This window comes from Chamaea fasciata, unplaced genomic scaffold (genome assembly GCF_029207755.1).
Source record: "Chamaea fasciata isolate MVZ Bird 193981 ecotype frontalis unplaced genomic scaffold, bChaFas1.0.hap1 SCAF_4, whole genome shotgun sequence".
NCBI lineage: Eukaryota > Metazoa > Chordata > Aves > Passeriformes > Sylviidae > Chamaea > Chamaea fasciata.
The window spans coordinates 7102397-7126165 of record NW_027094089.1 but is presented as its reverse complement, the minus strand read 5'-3'; the positions used below and the strand labels follow the sequence as shown (position 1 = coordinate 7126165).

At 40.9% G+C, this 23769-nt stretch overlaps 1 protein-coding gene across 3 annotated transcripts in view; it reads left to right on the top strand.

Moving 5' to 3' along the window:
* Positions 1–2149: 2149 nt before the first annotated feature.
* Positions 2150–23769, top strand: part of SH3GL2 (SH3 domain containing GRB2 like 2, endophilin A1) — a 96885-nt gene continuing 75265 nt past the window's right edge. The window contains exon 1 of one of the 3 annotated variants that reach the window (XM_066180810.1): positions 2150–2224. In XM_066180810.1, coding sequence (XP_066036907.1) covers positions 2180–2224 — 45 coding nt within the window. In that variant the 5' untranslated portion in view covers positions 2150–2179. Of the gene's footprint in view, positions 2225–2635; positions 2659–16212; positions 16235–23769 lie in introns of those variants that run through there. The other 2 variants (XM_066180812.1, XM_066180811.1) reach the window with 2 other exon arrangements.

Sequence of the window (23769 nt, the reverse complement as noted above, 5' to 3'; positions counted from 1 at the left end):
ACAATAATACAGGTGAGTCAGGGCCTTCAGCTACAATTTCGGCTGACTTATAGCCAAGCACTATACTATCATTTCAATCAACAGGCAGTGGTAGTAGCAGGGGTATAATACCCTTGAAAAGGAGGTATACCTTGTATCTCCAGCTCATCATCCCAATACTGAACTTGGTGGACATTTATATGTCTATTTATCTATTATTTATTTATAACATTTGTAGTATTGTAAATTATTTGTAGTATTTATACTACATTATGTAGTGTTATATATATATTTGTAGTATTTATAAAGTTTGTAGTGGACAGGACTGTACTCTTTTAAAATAGCCAGCAAAAGTTTGATCCTGAAATGTTACCACTCAATTCCAGTTATTTAGTAACATACAAATATTTCCTTAATTTTATAAAAATAATTTAAAATCATGACATTTATAAGTATCATGGGTTTACTTTTTAGTTCTCACTGTGTATCCAGACTGAAATTCCCTTTCCCAAGTACTGGATACAATGGGAGTTTTCTGTTAAAAGCACAATGGCTGGCACAAGAGACTCCCACTCTCTGCCTAGCATCTCCATATGGTCTCATTTTTCATCTTTTAAAACAATATAACTACTAGAGTGGATTGAAATATTTCTGTACAGAAACCTGGGACTAGACCAGAAAGCAGTGCCTCCTACTTACGCTCAGGACCAGCTCCACTCTCCAGTGAGAAGAGAGGTACTCTCATTTTGCCATTCTTTATGATGAATAACTTTATAATGCTTACAAAAGCACTCACAGGACTTCCATTTCAGATCCTTTTCTTCACTGCAAGTCACTTCCAGGAACAGCACTGTATCAGTGATCCAGAGGCATGGCTCTGCCTCTGGATGCCCAGAAATGCGGTATTGTCCTTTCCCTCGTACCTGGTAAGGCTGAGATGGTATGTGTGCCTCTGAAGACTGCAGCAGAGCAGCTTGGCTAGGTGCAACAAGCCTCCGTGGCGCACCATGGCAAGCCCTCAGAGAGTTTATAAACAGCTTTAGGTGCTTCTGAAAATGCTGCCTAACTAGCTCTAGTGATGAGTGTTTGTTGTGATGGAATTAAACGCTAATGTAGCATGGCTGCTTTAGAACAGCTGACGAACTGTGAGTGTGCATCTCCGTTGTGCTAATTTGCAGCACACATACGCAGTGACTCGTTCAGCCAGCAGAGAAGGATCACTGTGTTTGGATCACGTTGCTCATGTTGTTTAGTCTTTTGCTGGCAGAGCCTAATAATTGCTAATTACTGTTCTGCTAGTGTGTGTAACACTGAACTGCTGAAGTACATGACTTTTATCCGGGTTCTAGGCTTTTAGTCTCCGGCCAACAGCCAGCAGGCTGGAACGGGCAAGATTTAAAAGTGCTTTTCTATGCATCACTGACAATCTGGCGGGAGAAGAAAATAACATTTTTTGAGAGAATCCCAGCTACCCGGGGTTTGACTACCAAGTGTACTCCAGCGAGGCACGATCAGGCCCAAAGAAGCTGGCGTGGCTAAAAACGTTTCTTCAGAATACTGGCCAACATACTCCCTTTGCTGCTGCTTTCCTTTCTTGTCTCCATTACTGCGCCGCTAATTTCTTTTCGGGTTAATTTCCACGGATGATGTCCCGCGGGGACGAGTATCCCGATCCCTGCCGGGGAGGCTGCTAAGTCGAGGTCCGCGTAGGGCGGGGAGGACGGAGACGCCTCACGCCCGTGACCCGGACCAACGCGGCGGGGCGCGGATGCCTATCCCGGGGTGCCTGCACCGGACACATGCTCAGTTCCACCGGCCGGACGCGCGTGTGCAAGCGCTGCCCGCCACAGGCCGAGGCGGGCGGGGGCGCGGGTCCCCGGGCCGGCGGCGGCGCTGCGGAGGCCCCGGAGCCCCGCGGCGGCCACTGCCGGGGCACCTGTGGGGCTGGGGCGGCCGGAGGCGGGGCGTCTCGCCCTGACGTCACGGCGTTCCCGCATCGCCGCCGCCGTCTGACAGCCTCCGCCGGGCGCGGGTGCGGTGCGGTGCGGTGCGGGCAGGCGAAGCATCCCGACTGCGTGGCTCGGCTCGGCTCGGCTCGGCTCGGCTCGGCTCGGCTCGGCTCCGCTCCGCTCCGCTCCGCTCCGCTCCGCTCCGCTCCGCTCCGCTCCGCTCCGCACGGCTGCATCGCGTTGCCCTCGTCATGTCGGTGGCCGGGCTGAAGAAGCAGTTCCACAAAGCCACGCAGGTACCGAGCCCTCTCCCCGCGCGTGGAGCGCGCTGGGCTGCGGCCGGCGTGTGCGTTGTGCGGGGTCGTGCGCGGGTCTCTATTCGAGTGAGTGCAGGGCGAGCGGGTTTCCGCGGATTCTGTGCCTGGTCGTGCGTGATGAGTGGGCGTACGAGGGGCCGTGTGTCCGCACGGGTGTGCGCAGGGATGTGTGCGGTGTGTGAATGTGCACGGAGGGCGGTGGGTCTCCAAGGGGTATCCATCTGCGGAGGGCCGGGGTTTGCTGCCGGGCCGCCGCGCCTCCTCCCACTCGGCTCCGGCCGCGTTGCGGAAGCGGCCAGGGGGTCCTGGCGTGTGGGAGTAGCTCCTGGAATGCCCTGACCTCCGCGCTTGGAGCCCGCGGGGGCAGTTGTCGGAATAAATACTCGCCGTGGGCTCGGACCTTCCCTACCGAGGTCTGTGCACCGTGTTTCCATGGACGTTGTTTTAGCCTGACTTTGGGAAAGCAGCAGTAATTTGTTTTGTGGGTCTAGACCACAGCTGAAATCCGAGTAATGAGGTCAGATTCTATTGTTTTAGGCACGGTGCGAGATTGCAGGAAGGTCAGGGTGAGTGTTTCACAAGTAGTTGAGTTGTTTCATAATACAGAATCTGTGTGCTACAGTTTGCAAGGGTGCAATTTCTGACTCAGTGTGCTTTGGGGCTAAATCTAAAATGGTTTCATAGAAGTCAGAGGAATTGCTTTGGATCTAGAGAGCAGACACCAAGACCCGTGCAGTGGTTTGTTGGTTTTGGGTTGGCTTGGTTTGTTGGGTTTTTTTTTCTGGTTTTTGTTTTTGGTTGTTTTGTTTTTTGTTTTTTGTTTTGTTTGTTTGTTTGGGGGGTTTTTTGGGGGGGGAGGGGAAGGGGTTGGTGGGGTTTTTTGGGGGTTTGTTTTGGGATTTTTTTGGGTTCTTAACTAAATACAAAATCTCCAGTTATTTCCTACTTGCCATTGCAGACGTCTTCAGGTAGGAGTCTTGGTCACTGTAAGCAACCTGTAGATGCAGGCACACAAGATACATTCAGCTGTAAGACTTTTCAGCACCTGTGTATTTCCCTATCTCATCTCATCTCTTGAGCGCTATGGGGAAGTACTCCCTGAAAGAATGATCCTTAATCCAAGTATTGCCCAAATCCTGATTTTCCATACTTTGCAGTTACACCAGTACACATTATAACTCTGAATGCAATGATTTTATGCCAAGTCCTGCATGGGTGCATGCAGGCATTGAATAACACTGTGTCTCACTTTTCATGCCACATTGTGCTGCATCATTGGTAAAATAAGCCTCACAAGAAAACGGCTGCACTCTAAACAGATGCCATAAGGAGCAGGTAAGGGTGCCTGAGCCCATCCAGCAGCGCCCATCTGCTGCTGCTTAGTTTGTTGTTTCTTCCCCCGCTACCTGTGGTGCTACAAGAAGCCAAGAATCGCCATTGTTGCAATGATTTCTGGTACTGAAAATACAAATTTCAGTGTCTGTACTGTCCATGTTTAAGAACCAGGCAAGCTTTAGTACTAGAAGTCTCAGTTCTCCATTAATGTAAGCTAATGAGAATGCAACTGCAGCAGCAGAGATAAACATCTTTTTTTGAGGGAGCCTGGTGTGAAAGGTCTGTGCATGCTGTTTTGTCCTTCAGATGACACTCACACTGATTGTCAGCAGTACTGTCATTTAGAAGGAAGAGTTTTAGCTGTCTGGAACGAAAACATTTAAGTCTCTAATGCCAGATTTAGCAGCCGGACATCTGATGACCCAGGGATTTTTGGCCTCATCCTTGACTTTCTCAGTTTGTTTTCATTATGGCCATGAAGACACATTTATGTATGAGAATGACTCAAAATTGTGTTGAAGACAGATTTGCTTATTGGCTTGTTTGCATTATGAGTGAGAAATCTGCAACCTAGTTGGTCTGACCTTGCTCCAGGGACTAATCCTTTTGACTAGTGATTAAACCCCACGTGAAATACAGATTGACATTGCTGACATGAATGAAGCTTTCCAGAAAGGACCAGACAAATAGGAAGTTTAAAAAATTCTAAATTATTGATTTTGAATTTTGTTGAATTCATGTTCATTTATATGATGTGCTGTTTTAATAGAGTCCTAAGTCGTATCAAGAACACATCTGGATTGTTTTATAGAATGTTAGCAATTTATTTTATTTCATTTTTTGTTTTCTGACTTGTGAAATGTTAAACTAACCTGCATGAAGTACTGTCAGTTCAGAAGCCATGCTGAAGAACTTAGTGCCTGTCAACTTTCATGGACCAACTGCAACAGCAGTGAGTCACTGGAAAGCAGGAGGATACTTTGCACCTTCTGGAATGAGTCGACTGTTCACCATTTTGCCTGTCAGAAAAACTAATGGGTTTACCTCTGTGCAGCAGAGAAATGAAGTTTAGAGAAATCTTCCTGCATTTGTTAAAGCAGGGTGAGTCTGGAAGTCCTGGTATTAATATAGAATTGCAAGACGTTAGACTGACCAGTGTGGAACAGGTTAGGCTATTCATTTACTTCTAATACCCACAAAGTATCTAAGAAGGAGAAATAACACCATTTGAATGTTAATGAGCTGCTGCAGATCTATCATACATCTTGAAGCTAGGAGGATTGATCTAAAGAATGTTTTTCCAGAAATGGGCAACAAAGTGCTGTTCCACCAAATGATCCCTTTTTCTTTAGGCATCCAGACTCCTTTCCCAATCACTGCTATGCCAGTATGACCGAGAGAATATTGCTTCCTACAGATTTATGTACAGTTTTAAAGCTACCACAATCACTTTGGGTGATACAGATTTGACAGTCTGGGGCATTTAAACAGACTGGTTTTAAAATAGCATTAGCTTTGTTTCTGCATGACTGCATTGATTGCATGAAATGGCTCTTGTGAGGCACAGTCAGAAGCTTTCAGAAAGTAATGTGAATGAAAATAAACATTCAGAAAGTAATAATTTCATAGGGAGAGAGATTAACAAAAATTCTGGGAATGGCCACATCTGATGTTCCATTTGAAACAAATGAATAACTGTGACTGACATTTAAATAGGAGCATGAATGTGGTGATTTGAACCAAAAGCCTGTAATATGGTTTGTTTTCTACCACTGTATTCTGCTTTTATGATACATCATGGTTAAATTTGTCTCAACACCGAGACCAAATAAACCAGTTTATACAGTTTTATAGAGAAAAATGTTTGATATTGAAAGAAGCATCTGAAGAAATTACTTCCACTCATCGTTGTCAGTAGCTTGTTAGATGCCCTTACTTTAGGTGGAAAGTACTGTGCTTCTGTCTTTAACAAAGTAACTTGTGAATGGCACAGTTAAGAGAATGACTTTGCTGGTTAATAAGAGGCAAATGAAACTCCTGCCTAGCTATGCTGTTTTCCGCAGTATTCTGTGGTCTTCCTAGGGATTCTGTGCTGATTCAGACCTGTCTACACAGGTTCTCCTGTAAAAAAGAGAATATTAGAGTTCCTCTGCCTGCATGTTTTTTTTAATTCTTTGGTCAGAAATGTGTAAAATATTTTTCACTGGAATGTATGATGCAATCAACTTACTGAACAAACTGCAACTAACCATTTTTTACTCTTCTCTGTTGATATCAATATTTTTCTAAATCTCCAGCACACTGTGTATTAATAACATGTTCCTGACTGTCCTACAGTGCTGAGTGGGAGCTGTGTGTGCTTTTCCACTGACAGGACATCACCTGTCTTTTCCAACTGACTGTGGTTGAAGCTGTACTCACACTGGGTCTGCTTTTCTCCTTCCATTTATCCTCACAGCCTCACCCACCAAATAGTGGTTGGTTCCTATGCTTGTGAAGGTATGTGTGGGAGTTGGTCTGGAAAGCTAGGCAGTGTTATATTTTTCTTAGTGCAAATGCTGTACCATGTATTGCTTATGTGGAACTCAATGAGCTCCCTTCTCCTGTAGTTTGTAAACCTGTGAGCAGTCTGAGGAAGGCAGAAGGAGAGCTGTGTGCAGGGTGGTATGACTCTGAGGATAGTGCCCAAACAGGCTGCTAGAAACCCCCTGAGAGGCATGCACCACTGACGTTCGTTTCTCTCAATGTGGAGTGCTACCTTTTGAGATCAAGAGAAGGGAGCAAATTTTTGATCTGGAAATAAAGACTATTTTTAGAAAATGTACTTAGGTGCAGAGGGGATTATTTCCATAGCAAGTAGGGAAATTCCTTCTGTTTGTGCACTCTAGCTTGGTTGCCAGATCCATTATTCACATTTGGCATCATTCCCATGCATCTTTTTATTGATATTACATAATTGAAAGGGTGAAAAAATGACTTTAATCTAAATTGCCCTTTAGCTGGATACTCTGTAACCCTTCTGAGTTGTTGGTAGCTTAAACAGTCTGTACCAGTTTAAAACCCTGTTTCTAAATCTGATTGGAGGAACTGTTGCTTTGTGTACTAAAAAGAACATGCTTTTTTTTTTTTAAGATTTCTCAAACATCTATTATTGTAGTATTTTTCCAACTGGTCGATACACTTTCCACTTTTATGTATGTATATAAAAGCTGGAGTACTGAATGACACCCGTCTCTAAGTTTTCTCCCAGTGATGTCTGGAGGCAAAGAATACCCATGGACGCTGCACTCAAAACGCAGCCTGCACCAGGTTTTTATTTCATGTCTTGACTTCCGTCTTAACTGGAATTATTACATAGCAAGGAAGGACTGGATGGTCTTGGTCACTCATGCAAAACTGTCTTTGAGTGTTAAATGTGTCCTCACAACTAGTATACTGATAGACAGCATGCTTTATAAAAGTGCTGGAACAGCATAACTAATTTTAATTGAAGAAGATGTTGCAGAGGTTACTGTGCAGAAAATTCTATAGTGTTCTGTGGCTCCTAATTGCAAATGAAAGGGAGGTGCTGGGTTGGTCTGACGTAATACTTGTGAAGGATGGAGGGTTGGGAGCTTGAACATTAACTATCACCACTAGTAGTGTACCAGTGAAGTCTTTGGCTTTTAAAAGCTGGACAAGAGGAATGGAGTTGAAAATCTATTTTGCAGGCCCAAAGAAGCTACTGCCACTCTGTGAGTACGTCTGAACAGAAAACGGTGTGGACAGCATTTATTGGGAAGTGCCCTGATGAAGCAGGCTCTTGGCCCTCTTATCAGTGAAAGTCTGTGGTATGTTCAGGGGCAGCCAAAACATCCTCCAAACCTCTTCTTTTAGAATTAAAAGATCTTCCTTCTGCTGCTTTCTGGAAAGTTCTGTGACTGATTCTCATTTTTTTTCTCAGGTAGTGGTCCCTGATGGACAGTGGTGGTGCTTATCCTTTCTTAAGTATATGGCGGTAATCAGTTGAAAGAAAATTGAGCTACAGCATAGTATTATTGTGATGATGTTTGCCACAGCACAATTACCCTGCTTTCAGTACTTACCTAATCCTGCACTTAATCTTGGAGACAAAATAGTAGCATTTTTATAATCCAAGGTTATAGCATGTCACAGGAATCCATCCAATCTGTCATAGAAGTGCTAGGAGTTAAAATTAATCTTTTTTTTCTCCCAAAGTGGAGAAAAAAAATTAATTTATTATTACTGTGCTTACATTCTTGTTAAGATTTTCCTTTATGGAGGCTTGAGGAACCTGCATAGTAGAAAATAAAAAATTAGAAATGGTTGTCTGAAGTTCAGCATGTTTTCAGTTTGTCTGTAGATGGAAATCACTGTGATGGACCTGGACAGAATGATTTGTGGGTATGTAGTTGCACTTGATGTGATAGTGATGATGTTCCTGTGTCTGTGATGGAGGACATATCTTTATTAATAAATTTATTTCAATTTTTTAAAAAATTCTGTAGACTGAAATTGGACTGACGTAGTTGTTGCAGCATCTTGTAGTGCACGCTGAGTGCAGCAGTTTACTCTCACCTTCTTTGGCCATCATCATTCCCCACAGGAAGGGAATGTTATCTGATCTCAGCAAAGGTGCTGCTGAGGCAGCAACAGTATAACCGTGTGGTTTGGTGTGATGCCAGAAGACCTACTGAAAGAACAGGCAATTCAACCACTCATTTGGCTATTGCACGTCTTACTGGAGGAGGGCTGGAGAATTGAATGCATATCTATTTCAGAGGAGATAGGTGCCACTAGCTGGGATCCTTGCCCTCACTGATGTGATTTTCATCTGGCTGTGTTTTTGTCCTGTATTCCTTGGATTTGTTATCACTGTCAAAAGTGGATACTATGTTGAATCCTTTGTAAGCAGAAATTCTAAAACAGAGAAAAATATTGGCTTTCCCTGCCTTTCTCCCCACAGTTCTATGGCGGCAGAGCACTTCACGCTTAAAATGTTTACATTCCCCTCTGTCTCAGTCATATTTTTTGTGGATTTCATTTTGATCTTTTTAATAACTTGTGTTATTTACATCTCAATTGTTACTCTTGATTGCCTAATTTCCAGTTGCTATTGGCTGCAAAAGGTCTTTACTTGTGAAAAGAGTTTATCTAAACATTTTGATATAGGGCTTGTTTTTCACCTTTGTGTTATGAAGTTCAGTGACTGTTATGCAAAAACACCAAATATACTGTTTATCTTTCAGTTTAAGGTGTCCTTAAGCACTAGACATGGCTTTTGTTCTGCGTCTGTGGGAGAGAGTGCAACTACAATGAAACAGGGTGGTAGGAGAACAAGTTTCATTAGAGATAAAAACTGCTGGGTTTTTTCTCTAGAAAGAAATTTTTCCTGCAAATATTGTTGGCTTAGTCATTTATGACTTTTAGTAGACTAACAGGGTTTGCTCTTTTAAGCAACACTAAACAGATATATTTGCTGCGTTATTTTCCAGTCTGTACACTTTTCAGCTTTAAGGCATGTGCCAGAAATTCCTTTTCATGCAAAATCAATCTAGATGCAGAAAACCAATTAATAATTCATAAGGTATAAATGTCAAAAATAAATGGTATTTGTCTTGCCAGATGAGTCATTTAGAGCTTCTCTGCCTTGGAAAGTTATGGTGTCGTAATCTAACGGCTGAATTGGAAATGCTGCAATTTTAGAAGTATAACTCTGCAATGGATGGGGTTTTTTCTGCTTGTAGAAGAGTAGTTTTTCAGTTTAACTGGGGTTTTTTTTTTTTGGAAAGGGAGTTGAGGTGTCCTGGGTTGTAGTATAGAATGTGCACAAAGTATTCTATCACCATCTTGATGAACTGTTGAATCCAAGTGGGGCAGTGTTTTCCCAGACCCCCTCCCTCTGGGCCATTATCTTCTGTTAATGGCCCATCAAATGCCTTGCCCATGACTCACAGATAACTCCCTTCAGGAGTTATCTCTGTTTAATGGGCCATCAAGGAACCCCTGCATGACTCATCATCCCATTGTGAGATGCTCCGCCCAAGGGGAGGAACCAAGCATGCTCACCTGGATATAATCTGGGGTTTGGGACAGTACAGGGGGCCCTCATGCACTGGATTTCCAGAGGACCAGAGCTACCAGACCTTTCTACGGGATCACTGCTTCAAGAAGACTACCTCATCTGGACTGCTTCCATCACTCTGCTCGGGTAGTATTCTGACTCTGTCAGTGGTCTATTGTATTATTGCATCTATTTTACTTTACTTTTTTTCCTTTCTTCCTATTAAATTGTATCTCTGACTTGGAGCCTCTCATTTGTTTTGCTTTCAAACCATTGCAAGGGCATCAGACTAAGCCCCATCCTTCCACGGCAATGAAGGTGTTTGCACAGAACTGGCTAAGGCATTAGAGATGACCAGTTAGAGTATTTTTCTCAACTAATTCACCATATTAATTTGTTTTTCTCTGGGAATGTTGTCTTTGTCATCCAAACACAGTTAGCTAAAACTGTGTTTTGCTTCAGTTGAAGTGAAAGGTGGTTTCAGTACTTACAAGCAGGTCCTAACTGAGTCTTGTGTTGTTTGCGTCATCCCCTTTCTTGCATTGGTCGGAAATAAATGGAATTTGGTTTTATTTGCTACTGTTATGAATGGAACTAAGAAGTTTTGAAACAGAGTGAGGCATGAAGAATGTTCCAACCAAATGCAAACATTTTTAGGAATCAGAATGTTTGAATGTGGAAATGGACCTTCATGTGCAGAATAACCATGAGTGCGCGTTTACTGGCTAGACTCCATCATCCAAGGAGCCTTCCACTGGTATTAACAAATGGAAGTTTGTCTTTCAGAAAGTGTGGTTGGATCTTATGTTATAATTTGCAGTCTAAATTTGGGTTTCAAATATGCACATAGTATTCTGAGGCTGGCAGGGAATATTCCTTTCTCACAAAATTGCTGAAAAACATATTGCCGAATATGAGGCAAATTCACCACTGTCAGAAGTGGATATGACTGTTGCAAGCAGTAAACATAATATGCCTGTTTTCTAGACTGCCATAAGCATAGACAGGTAAAATATGAATTTTTGAAGCATGGGAAGATGTAATTGCTGAAAGCTGAATTAATCTTAGTAAATTATATAAATCTTTAGCTTTTTAATAGAGAAAAGCATTTTTTCCCCTATCAGACTTTTTCTGGTTTTTTTCAGCTATGTAAGCTGCTGCAAGAAAGGCATATAGGAGCAAAAGTTAAGCTTTGCATAGTAGGAATAGGATTTTCTTACTAGAGAGAGTAGGAGCCAAAAATATATATAATATAAAAACACATGAAGTATCAAAAGGTAAGTAACTTTTTTTTTCTTTGTTTTACAATATTTTAATTCAAAAAATATGTGAGTCAGGATGATTTTGGACCTGTGACTTTTCAAAGGCCTGAACTGGCATGTTTTAGGAAGTGACTGCGCTTTTATGGCCAAAAATCTGTAACACTTGAAATAGAATATCAAAAGCTCTACAGCTTCTGGAAAGTGTTCTGGTTTTTATTCAATGATAGACTTGGGTGGGAATAAATTACTTGAAAGGAAAATGAGTGAGGATGAAAGACTGGAGAGGTGCACAACAGGAATCCTTGAAAACTGTGCAGAGGCAAATTGTCTGCTCTGGTATGTATGGGTGACTGACTAGAAGGAGAAGGAATGGCAGATGTTAGTCAATGAAGCTAGCACTTGCTGTTTCCTGCTTCATTAGCCTACTATTTCCAGGATTCCAGTTCCTGATCTGGACACAGTGATAATGTGTGTTGTTCCAGCCCAGGAGAAAAGACGACTGTTCCCAAAACGCATGCAGCTTACATATCACCAATGGGTTAATGAGGTCAGTGTGAATGTGATGGTGTCTGTTAGTATAGGTGGAATTGAACGTGACTAACAAGGGAAAAAGCCAACATTTTTTCTAAGATGACAACCCCAGCTATTGCAGATTTCCTGTCTCACAGGGAGAAAGAAAAAGGAAAAGGCAAAACTCCTCTGCTGCTCTGATTTCAGGATAGTCTTTTAACAAGAAGTGCTGGACAGCCACAGAAAATAAGATTTCCATGACCTCGTGCTTTTTTCTTTCCCTCAGGAGAGTTTGCTGTTCTGAGTAGACTGACAGAGCCTTTATGTTTTGTGTGTGGAAAGTTCCTCCAGCACTGGCTGCCAAAGGTTCTGCTAGGTTTTGATCAGCCAAGTCCCTGCATCAAATCAGTGACTCATTCAAACAGTCCTGTGAAGCTCAAAACCCTCCCAGGCAGAAGCTGAGCTCTGGGCTGACGTATTCCTTGGGATCCCTGCAGTGCTGTGATGTGCTGGGGCCCAAGGTGCTGTCAGTGACTGAAAGTACCCAGCCAGGCTGCAAAGGCAGGGTGCAGTAACACGTACTGGCTATGCAGATGTATGCGGCTTTTGGGGAAGAAAGGCAAGATTGTTCCGGTGTGTCTTGCTTCTCCATAACCCTGAAGGAGGGGGAAGACTCTTGTACTTTAACATGAGAAAGCATTGCTGCAGACTCCTAAGATGATCTGTCCTTCTGCTCTGTGCTGCTGAGTGCATGTCTTAAGCGACTAAGCCACATGTGTGCTCCTTTGTCACAAGAGCAAAGGTCTCTGGACATGTCTGCAGCTGCGGCGCTTGAGGTCTGGAGAGTCTTGACAGCAGGAGCTGGGGTTTGGCTGTCTTGTTTCTTGATGCACAACCTGAATGTATTAGCCAAGGAAGGAGACAAGCATGCTTGGGTTGAGCTTCTGAGTTCCACTGCAGAATTGATTCAAATAATAAAAAGAAGTTCCTGAGATAAAAAGAGATTGAAATGTGGATGGCTTTCTATTTGAAAATGTCTGCCAGACTATAGGAGAAAATTTGTGTGATGCCCAAGGGCTGGCCTTACAATAATTTCTTTTGGGCTGATAAGGTAATTGCTGACTTATCCCTCTCATCTTGAGAACAAGACCACTTCCCAAATTTTATTATAAATTTATATTAAAACAGCTCTATTAAATTATATAAATTTCTTACTATATAAATTTATATTAAAAACAATTACATGGGGTTTCTCGCAACTTTTGTAAAATGAAGGCGGTCTACCTAAGCAAATTCAAAAGCTTCTCTAGAGGCATACAGACATGGTGCTGTTATATCTTGTTCCTTGTAAAAGACTCTTGCTCTCTTTTCTTTCACAGCACATTGGGGCAAGAGAGATTTGAAAACTTAATGAAGCTGCAATAAAATAGCCTCTTCTAGTTCCATATTTTTCTCATTTCTATTTGCAGATTAACTACATGTGTGCCCAGGGAAACTTCTGGACCTACAAACAGATTGACTGCTGTAGACTTTTTTTTTCCTGATTTCCTCCTGATATTTCTTTAAAATCTTTGGAAAATATTATTACAGTAAATTGCATTTTCTTTAAATGCTATATTAATTTTCTTGCAATAAAATTAGAGTTGGGAAGGTAAATTAGGCCGCTGAGGGAGAAACCGTGGGTGTCAAATGAGCTGTTTGTTAAAGAATGAAGACCAGATCAGGAGTATTAGTAACAGCCTTGTGGATGTCTGAGCCAGAGGGCTCAGGGCTAGGAACTTAGGGAATTTTGAAGTATGTGATGGAGCAGGTAGCAGGGAACTACAGCATGTGGGGAGAGTGGGATCAGGTGTTGTCTTTGTGTGCAGTGTTTTAGCAATTTTATTAACACTACTCTGAAGACTTAACAGAAGAGAATGTGACGAATATATTTTTTCCCTATTCTCTATTGCAATGTCACGTATTTAGTCATGATACCACAGCACACCATGACTGTATCACTATCAGAAATCATCAGGTGTCTGGTATGTCCATTGCCTGGCCCTAAGTCCCCACTGTTGCCCTTTAAAGTGGCTCGTTTTGTAGTTATAGGTTTAATATGTGAAATATTAAAGCTTAGAAGCATTAATAAGCATGGAGGAGATAATGCCAACCTGCTCCTTTGTGTTCTGAGGTGAGAGATAAGAGTGCCTTAAAATGCTGTTGCCCTGTTTTTGCTTTCATGGTCTTGGAGGTTACTTTGTGTAGCTTGAAGAAGAAGGTAGTAGTCATTTCTGGTGCCTATGCTAAGCTACAGGGGAGACTTGAGAGAAAGGTATAGGAGTTCTGTCCTATCACAGATAAGTCTCTGACAGAAATTTCTAGGGAAGAATAGAAGTGGCGGGGGGAAAAGACAAATTAAAGTGTGTCTACAGGTACTTTGTTTCCTGCCACAACCCTTCTGAGCCTTTGCCAACAAAAAAAAGCTCTGCAGTGCCCTCTTCTGCAACTATTCCTTTTCCCACATCTTTGCTGCAAAGTGACCAGGAGGGCAGAAAAAGGGGCTTTTTCCTCTTTTTCTGTGCCATCCTTTGACATCTGAGGAACTTCTGGTAGGGTTTGTAGGCCTAGTTTCTTCTGTAGCAGGTCAGGATGAGCAAGGGGATGAGACTTAAGCAATTAATTCACTGTTTCTATTATTGTGAGTCCTTGGCTCTACTGAAACAATGTGTTTGGTTAGCGGGCTGGAAAGGTTGGGTTTTGTTCGGATACCTTATTTGTTTTTAAAAAGCAAGAGTCCTGTCATTAATTGCTCTAAATTATAAAACAGTGTAGTATATAGCTCATAATTCTCTAATGTAATATTTTAAAAGATGGATAAATCAGTTAAGGAAAACAGAAGCCATTTATGTATTATCGCTGGTTTTGCAAGCAAGCAGTGCATAATCAGGATTTACAAAAATTTTGCCAGTATTTTGTTCTCAAAGTAGACTTGATACGAATGTACAATGGAGGTGACCTTGTTCTTAATATGAGACATTCATTAATGCATGTGGCATATGCCTTTACTCAGCAGCAAGAAGATATTCTACAGACTAAATTCTGAAGATCTGCGTATTCTTGCTCATTTATCTTAAACATTCAGAGGTCATTTTTAACCAAGCTTTTTAAATTATTATTATTATTAACAGTGTTTTGGCAGTGTATAATCCCAAACATTAAGGAGACATTACAGAATCCAGATGTTTTAAAATTAGTAATGCAAGAGCCAAACCTAGGGGGTTTTTTATAACCACATGGTTATAAGACTTATATGTTTTGAGGGGTAAACATACAACAGCAGACAAATGACAGGCACTGCAAAGAACCATCAGTAATTCCTCTGAGCCATTTTGTCTTCTTAAAGTTTATCTCCTTTGAGAGCTGTTTCAGTTTAAAATGTGCACCACATCTTTGACAGTGTGTGATTGTGCCCCTCCCTCTTGCTTTCTTTCAGACATAGTGATGTAGCACCTGACCTGAACTTCGGAGGCTGTCCCTATATTGGAAAGTCAGTGCAAAATGCTTGTGAAAATTGCAAGAAATATTCTGGTTCCAGATGGGTTTTTCTATGTCATGTGAATATTTAAAGGTTGGGGGCTTTTTCAGACACCTTTGAAGAGCTCTCTGTTCAGCTGATGGGTTGACTTGAGTTTTAAATTTAGTAAATTGGTTGGCTACTACTAACTTACTTTGCAACTAAAGGGGGTAGGTAGATGCAGGGAGATAAGTAACATCATCCACACAGAAAAAAAATCATGTAGATTTATGGATCAAGAGGTCTGTGTTTTAAGAAAAGGTGTAATATTGAACAAATGTGGCAGAGTATGTTTCTTTACCTTCATCTCATTTTAAAGAACTAGATTGAACTTTCTGAGGCACAGAAAACACCTGACTTTAAAGAGATCAGGATGAAACTCCTCAAACACTCCCTGTGATCTCTGGTGGTCTTGGTAGCACTGCTGATTTGCCATCTAGGAGTGTCGTCTTCAGGAAATCTGAGGTACTGGTATGGGAAACCTGCTGGAGCACTGATTCTTCACATCTCCAAGGTTTGAACTGTGCAATCCAAGAGACTGGTGAGGAACCACTTTTGTACTCCATGAGTTTTGATGTCTGCCACAGTTGGCCTAAGAAGTGAAGGATCCTTAACCTCTTTGCTTCTGTGCACCCAGACATAAGCTAGGCAGTAGGTAGCTGTAGTAACCAAGGGATCCACACTGGCAGTGCAAGCTTTGCTCAGAACTACTCTCCCTTCTTTGCATCACTTTTGTCTCATCAGTGTGCAAAAGTTGTGACAGTGGAAAAGCAGCTGCAAACTTACCAGGAAACTGTGAATTCATGATTCATGATGTCTGGGTATGCCAAAGAGGGTAACTATTGTAAATGTGGCCCTGAGGGCAAATGTCTATTTACCCTGCTTTTTTTGCTTTGTATTTCTTTGTATTTTGCTGATCAGAGCCATTGCTCTCATGCAGCCAGAACCCAATGACTAGAGTGGTGTTTGTTCTTGACTGATGCTGGTCTTGCTGAAGATACATGCGGTGTAATTCTGACTTGTTAATTTACCCAAGTCTGCAGTGCTAGTGCATAATAGTACTGCCATACCTGTTTATTGTCAGTGATTTGTAATACATTGTTTTAAAACTATGCTTTGCAGACAAAGATAGACTTGTGTTTTCTCCTGAACATGACAACTGTATTTTGCTGTTGATCAAGTGTAGTCAGTGGGACTGGAAGATCTGGTGAATTTAATCTACACTCAACAGGCAAAGCTGTTTAGAAACTGAAATATTTCAGGTGAGTATGGGAAGACCCTGGATTCTGCATCCCTCTGAAGAGTCAAGAACATGATGCCTCCTGGTCTCTGGAGGCTTATCTTTCCAGATGCTTCTAGTAAAGCAATGCACTTCTTCAGAGCCATGTGCCATGAATTTCAATCACCTTTAAATTCTTTATTTGCTCTGCAACCTCTTTTTGTTGTGTGGTAGCAGAAAGATGTATATATATGTTATTTTTAAGGCCTGATATTTCATTTATTTGAAGAGTTGAAGATTTAAATGAAAAGTGTATTTTGAAAGGTAAACTTGCAGCACTGAGAATGAGTTGATCATAATTCATCATCTATTTTAAATTTGGGCTGTTTGGCTACGCTTCCCAAAGTTCATACAAAAGCTTGATAAATTGTAATAAATACCATTTCTCATGAATAATACTTCAGTTAATCAGGGAATTTATAGTTTTGTTTATATATATGGGTGAGAGCCATTCTATATTTAAAGTAGTTGGTGTACCCCACTGTTTAATCATAGTTTTCCTTATGTCATTGCATCTGTCTGGTTTTGTAGAATCATTGTGATCTCTGCTGTCCTACTTGGTAGGGACTTGTGCATGGCTCAACTTTCAAGGCTGCATGGACTTTTGAAGTTTTCAGAAAGCCCTCTTTGTTACAGAGAGCAGTCTTGTAAAGTGGATTTTTTTTTTTCCTTTAAATCTTCCTAAAGAAAATGTCATCCTCGGTGTACTTTACTGTCACTCTGAGGAAAGGATGCTTATCTCTACTTATGCAAATAGCCTTTGTGGGAGCTCTTTTCCTTCTGTTTACTTGTGTTTCTAGGGCTGTTATAACTTTTTTTTCTCATAAGACCTAATGACATCACTGAGCAGCATTACTGTGTGAACTAATCAGTCACACAGATTTGTCCAAGGAGTGGACCACAACCTTATTATAATAACATGAATATTTTTTTCAATGGAGTGTTCAATGGAGTTGCACGCAGCAAGGTCCAAGATCATGTGTCTAAATAACAACACAGAGATTGCTTTGCCTTCAGACTACTATAGCTGATGCTGCAAGTAACTGTAAAGATTGGTGTGTCCCAGTGGAATCCTACATATACGCCTCGCCCTCTACTTGTGTCCTTGCTACTGTGAGGACAAAACCAGGCAAAATTAGACTGTGACAGACACGTTCGTAATACACTTCCTTCAGACTGAACATGTATTTACACTAACATTGTATGCACAGTTTTATGTCTTGATTTCTTGAGTGAAATCATGAAAAGTAGCTGCCCCTCTGAGAGTAACCCAGCTTTGCCTGTGTTCAGATGTCTTAGTATTTGCCTGCTTCTGGGGTGACACGTATGTGGCAATTACTCCTCTTCTGGTCCTCACCATGTCTCAGGAACTATGAAGCTCTTAGGAGGCATTTGAATATATTACTTGTACTTGATTTCTTACACTACAAATGTATTTGGGTTTATAGCATATCTTCTGCCCACATAACCTGAGTTTTCCTACTAGTTTCACGTACTCATTCTCTGTGGAAAGACCTGTGGGTCAGTCTTTGCTTCTCTGCATTTGGAGATGAATTTGAAATTTTTGAATCCAATTAGAGTCTTCTTATAGACATGCAAGCCTTTTCCATTTTACATTCTTCTGGTTTACTTGTCCTTGTGGAACTAGCAATGAAATTATTGTGGTGCTTCTCTATTCACATATCTGTGTATAGTTATGTATTAAGCAGTCCCAGCCGTTAGGGATGTGAATGTAATATTCAGACAAAGGAGATACGTAATTTTGTGCATATGTCTATATTATTTATGTATCAGCATAGGAGATATTTAGGTACAGAGAGCCTGCCCCTGGTAATCTGAAGTTTCTCTTTAGGCAATGAAGTGGTACATCAGAGAAAATGACTAGCTATTGTTACCATTTGACCAGTGCAGAGTATTTGGAAATGGTGCATCCATTGTATGTGTGTGCTGCAAACATAAACGGAAGGGCAGATGTGGATACTAGTAGAAAAGAGATCATCAAGCTTTTTGTAGCAATCTTAAGCTTGAGCATTCAAATCAAGGGATGAAAGTGCCTTCTGAAGTGATAATTAATATTTTATTTTTTATATCCAAGTAGCAAATCATGGTAATTTAATGAGACAAGCAGTACTGTTTTGATATATAGTGTAATCAGCTGTGAACATTTAAAAATCTTGAGGTGGGCCATTATGATACTGGGAGGCTGAATTAAAAGCATGATTTTAAAAAAATACACCAGACTGAGTTTGCATTGTTCTGTATTTGAAACTTTTTTTGTTCATGGTTCCAAACCTTTCAAGAAGTCCAGGGGCCAAATGTATAGTTTAAAACTCAATGAGATAGATATTTTCAAGTAAATTTTTTGCCTTCAAGTTCTGAAGCTTTTATGAAAATAGTAAATAAAATTGGAAGATTTCAAAGTTAAAAATCACAGGCATTTCATAATCAAAGTGAATTCCTCCATAGACTAAGTGTTATATATGGTCTTTTCTAGCCAGTGTTGGCATTGGGATAATGACCTTCCCAATAAGTGACATCACCTGCTCTAGTCTTTCTCTGAAGATCTTTCACCCCCTTGGTCACCTTCCTTGGTCACAGATCTAATAGTTTGGTGTCCTTCTTGAACTGAGCTCCCAGAACTGCACACAGAACTTGAGGTGAGGCTTCACCAGCGCAGAGTAAAGAGGGAGAATCTTTTCTTTTGCTGGTGATGCTATTCCTGAGGGACCCCAGAATACAGTTGCCCTCCTGGCTGGAAGGGCACTGCTGGCTCATACTCAACTTGACATCAATCCAAACTCTCTCTTGTTTTTCCATGCGGCTGCTTTCCAGGCTCTTGTCCCTCCATCTTGTATGTACACCCTGGATTACCCCATCACAGGTAGAAAATCCACCACTTGCTCTTGTTCAATTTCATGTAGCTGATGGTTGCTCACTTCTAGCTCTGGAAGGCCTCTCCACCTCCGAGGAAGTTCATAGCTTTTCTTCTTTTGGTAGCATCAGCAAAGTATTTGACGTACTTTCAATTTCTTTGTTCAGATAATTTATAAAAACATCAAAGAGCACTGGCCCTATAACTGAGCCCCATGAAGCCTGCTGGTGACTGTTGGCCAGCCTGATGTGATGTGATTTACGGTAAGCCCTACCCATCAGTCAATTTCTCACTCAGCGTATTACTTACTTTCCTAGCTGTGTGGTGGAAGTTTTATCCAGCAGGCTAATGTGAGAGATGGTATATTATTCATGCATAATGAATGCTTTCATTATGTGCTATACATCACATCCTCTCCATTATATAACATGTTTTAACTATTTATATTCACAACAGAGTATGAAACTTCTTTCGCCAGTTCTCAAGACTGTTAAAAAAAGTTTTCTTGAGTGCTCTATAAAATTTGCATTAAATCTCATCTCTTCTAGTTCTACTCTGTGAACTGTTTTCCCATGTCTAATACTGCAGAGATGACTTGCCTGTGCTGGGTGCTATCTTGACCTCAATTAAGTAGTTTTATAAAAACAAAAGTATTGCGTTTTTTTCTGCACTGAGAGAGAGACAGCTGCACATATGCTGCTTGTAGGGTGTTGTTCAGTGGCAGAGGGAAAGGGAGGCTCTAGCAAAAGAACAGTCACTGTACCAGTGTGGAGATATTGGCATGTGGCACTGATAAATAACTGTGACCGCTGTTTTAAAAACATGCTGGGATTAAAGCCATTTTGAAGCTCTTACAAGTAAAATGAACTGTAGAAGAAAAAATTGCTTTGCTGCTCCTGTGTGAATGGTTTCTTTTGGCAGAGGTCTGGAGATCACGTGTCAAGACGGTTCCGAGCCAATGCTTAGCTGTGTTAGGCAAGTATGCAGTGTAGGTCTGCCTGAATGGTGGGCGAGAAAAAGGAGGGACGGGGTCTGGTCACGTAGTGTTACACATGCTGGCCAAAGGGCCTGCAGCAGTAATGAGTTATGAGTAGCTTGTGGGGAAGACCAGGCTGCAGGAGGCCGCTGAGAGGTATAGTGTCAGCCTGTGTCATGGGAATCAACACAGATCTTCAGGTTCTTGGAGGATGCAGAGCCTGGTCTTCAGGTACTGTGCAGTTAACAAAACTCCTCCTCCTTTTCAGAAAGGAGGCTTTCTGAAACACTCAGTTATGCTTTCAGATTTTTCACCTAGGTTTAAGGTTTTGATTTAAGGCTAGGAAGACAGGTGTAACATTGAAGTGAATCGAAGCTTGTGGCATATATATTTATACATAACATATCAAAGATTAATGTATAGGCACTTTCTCTAGCTTAATTAATTCCAACTACAGAAAACATGCAGACGTTTTAAGTTCTTAGTATCTTAATTTTTGTTATTAATTTATTATAATATATAATAGAACTTCTGTTTTATATAACTTTGGAAAGAAAATACATTGATTTTCTAACTCAAGTTCTGCACATTGGTTTTCTTTGAACTTGAATTCTCAAGTAAGTGGTTCTTAAGCTTCAGATGTGTTAAAGAATATTCAAAACCCAGATACTTCAAAATTTGGTGAGGATATGAAATAATGTATCCAGTGATGATGCCAGCTATTGTGACTGTAGTAGGAACAACTGTCTAGGATTCTGAGGGAAAAGATAAAACTGAAGGGCTTATGACATCTTTCACTACTAAGTGATAACTGAGCAATAGTTAAAACCTTGTTAATCTTGTGGGATATCTAAAGGGCAGATATGTATGGGAGATTAAGTATGCTTTTTTATGTCTATGTGAAATGCAAGTTGACTGTTAAGTTTCAAATTCAGCGTTTCGTCCTTTTGCTGCAGGAGCCACTGGATGATTTGTCTTGCAGAGATGGTTCTTGATTATGAGTAATCACATGATACAGGAGTAATGTTTTAACATCATCTGTAGAATGGAGCAGTTTTTCTAAGAAATACAGATTTTCACAAAATTTTTGGCAATTATTAATAAACTGCAACAATTATCAGTGATATGTAGAGGATGGAGAATAAAGTCTGTGTAAGAATTTGATTGGGGAACAGAAGTTTCAGTTTGTGTTTCAAGCAGTTTGTAAGCCAGTGTTTCACTGATTTTCTGCTCTTCTATCTTAATCAAGTTCAGTTTCTTCGAGTAGAAGAGGTAATTTAATTTATAAGTGAAAGGCTCTGAAAGCAAGAATGACCTCCAGTGATATACAGCCTACTTGTGAGCAAGTAGGTCTGTAGTGTTGTAAGAGCAAAGGAGCTTACCCGCTGATAAATTCTGTCTCTCCTTCCACAATGGCAAAGCGGGCCATATCATCTGGACCTTTGCCTGAAGTTTTCATTCTGCTGCCCTCAGCAAAGTCAGTTTTAGTTCAGATGTCCAGGTGAGGGACCCCCTCACCATCAGGGATGCAAGTGGCAGTAGAATCACTGTTGAAAGAAAAGAAGGAGAGGGCTTCATGGTGCATGACTCTGGAAGACACTGTTGTCAGGAGACAAACCGGTTAATGATGAGCACAACAATGAGGATTAGTGGACAGGGCTGGTAAATGAAGCCTCACTGCCATTTTAAACCAAATAACAGTATTTATTATCCTTCTCAGCACTTTGTGTGGAAGCCCTCTAGTTGTGCAAATATGAGAACTGGGGATTTAATTCTACTAAAAAAACGATATTGAGTAAGTCCTTTCATGTAAATAATGTCTTTTTCATAGAAATAGGAAAGAGACTTCTTGAAAATTCATGTTTCCATTCTAAGTTGAATAAAAGGGCAACACAAACATTCTAAAGACAAATTCTGGGATTAAAAAATGCATTTTTTAGGGCTGTTTTGAGGGAGGAGAAATGCTGATGCATTTCCAAATGGGGATGCAATATTTATAGGAACTTTTGATATACCACAATAATCCCCTTAATGTTCACACAAGTAACTTTAGGAGATGGTAGTAAATAATTAGTTAAGAAATGAGTAATGTGTGGTAATAGACAAATACTTTTGAATGGACAGTCCAAAAACAGTTGGTCTTTCAATAACAGTCTTGTTTTGTGTGATGACAGTTCCTTTGTGACATGATGATGGCTTAAGTTCTGACACATATCAGGCTTTGAGACAGTCATTGATGCTCATTATCAAAATGCCACAGCACAGCTAAGCCGCAGTGACTGTTGTACTTCATCTTTTACTCTTCAACAGACCCCATCCAACTTAATTTGGTAATTTACTTTAAACTTCTTTTGAGTACTCTGCAGAATCAAGCACTGTCAAAGGGTTTGCTCATTGTTCAAGGCTCCACTATGTGGAGGCCTGCAGAGGAAATCTGAAGAAAGTAGATCTGGATGGAAGATTCAAGAAAACTGTTTTGTAGGAATGTCAAATCTAATTAGGACAGAAATGGGAATACTTTGCAGGGTATTTTGGATGTTCAACCGCATCAAAAAAATAACTTTGTAACTGAACTGTTCATAGAAAAGTCCATTTGATATTTCAGTCATATTCAAAATACCTAATTCTCAGTGTGCATTCTTCAGATTTTGGTAGTTGCTATGCCAAGTAGAGGAATTATCAGTGAACCAAGGGTTAAAGGAGCTCTGATTTATTGCGGTCCAAAGGTAGAGGAACACTAAAAAAGGTTACCACATTTGTCACAGGAGTTTTCAAATGAGGCAGTAAAATAAAGTACTTTGGTTGGTTGGCTTTATGAACAAGACTATAAAAACATGAGCTTTTTATTTTGAGCTTTAGCAGTTGAGAAATCGCTGCAAGAGATATTCAGCAGAAAAGCCAATGCTGACCTGAAATTTGGATCATTATGGTAATGATCCCTCTCCATGGGACATTTCAAGGTCACGTTTCTTCTAAGCTTCCCCAGAACACTGCTGATTTGAAAATTGAGTCTTTCACTGTTTTTTTCCTTTCGTGCTTGCTTGTGCAGACATCGCTGATGTTGGAACGGTGTTGCCTGTTCTGGCACTGCCATCAAATCTGTGGTTTCCAGAATAGAGTGTGCTATGTGTTGGAGTCCCAGAGCATATTGCTCCCCTGTGACTTCTGCAAAGAAGCTTCACTTACTTTCAGCTCTTGCTTTTCTTTATTTCAGCCTGTGGAAAAATTCTTTGTGGAGAAGTTTGTCTTTAGTCTACTTTTGCCTTCTTTCCGGCAGAAGACTATTTATTTTGCATTCTTTTTCCATTCAGACATATTTAAAATGTCCACTAAAAGAGGGACACTCAAGGAAACTGCTGTCTTGTTCCATCTTTTCTTGTCTCTGTTCCATCTTTCCTTTGAACTCCCCCGACACTGTGAGAAGGCACTGCAAAAGTACTGATTAGCAGGAAACTTTATATGCTAAGAGAAGAAAAGTCAGACTTCTTGAGAGACAAGTCTGTATAAACGTAATAATATTGCAACAGACTGGAGCTGACTACAAGAGTGGCTAATGCTTTGAACGGCTATGTAAATTGGGGCTCCCTGAGAAAAACAATTGGCATGGTCAGTGTGAGTTGTTCAGTATTATTTTCCATTCAAACCTCACACTCTTGCAAAGACATAGAGA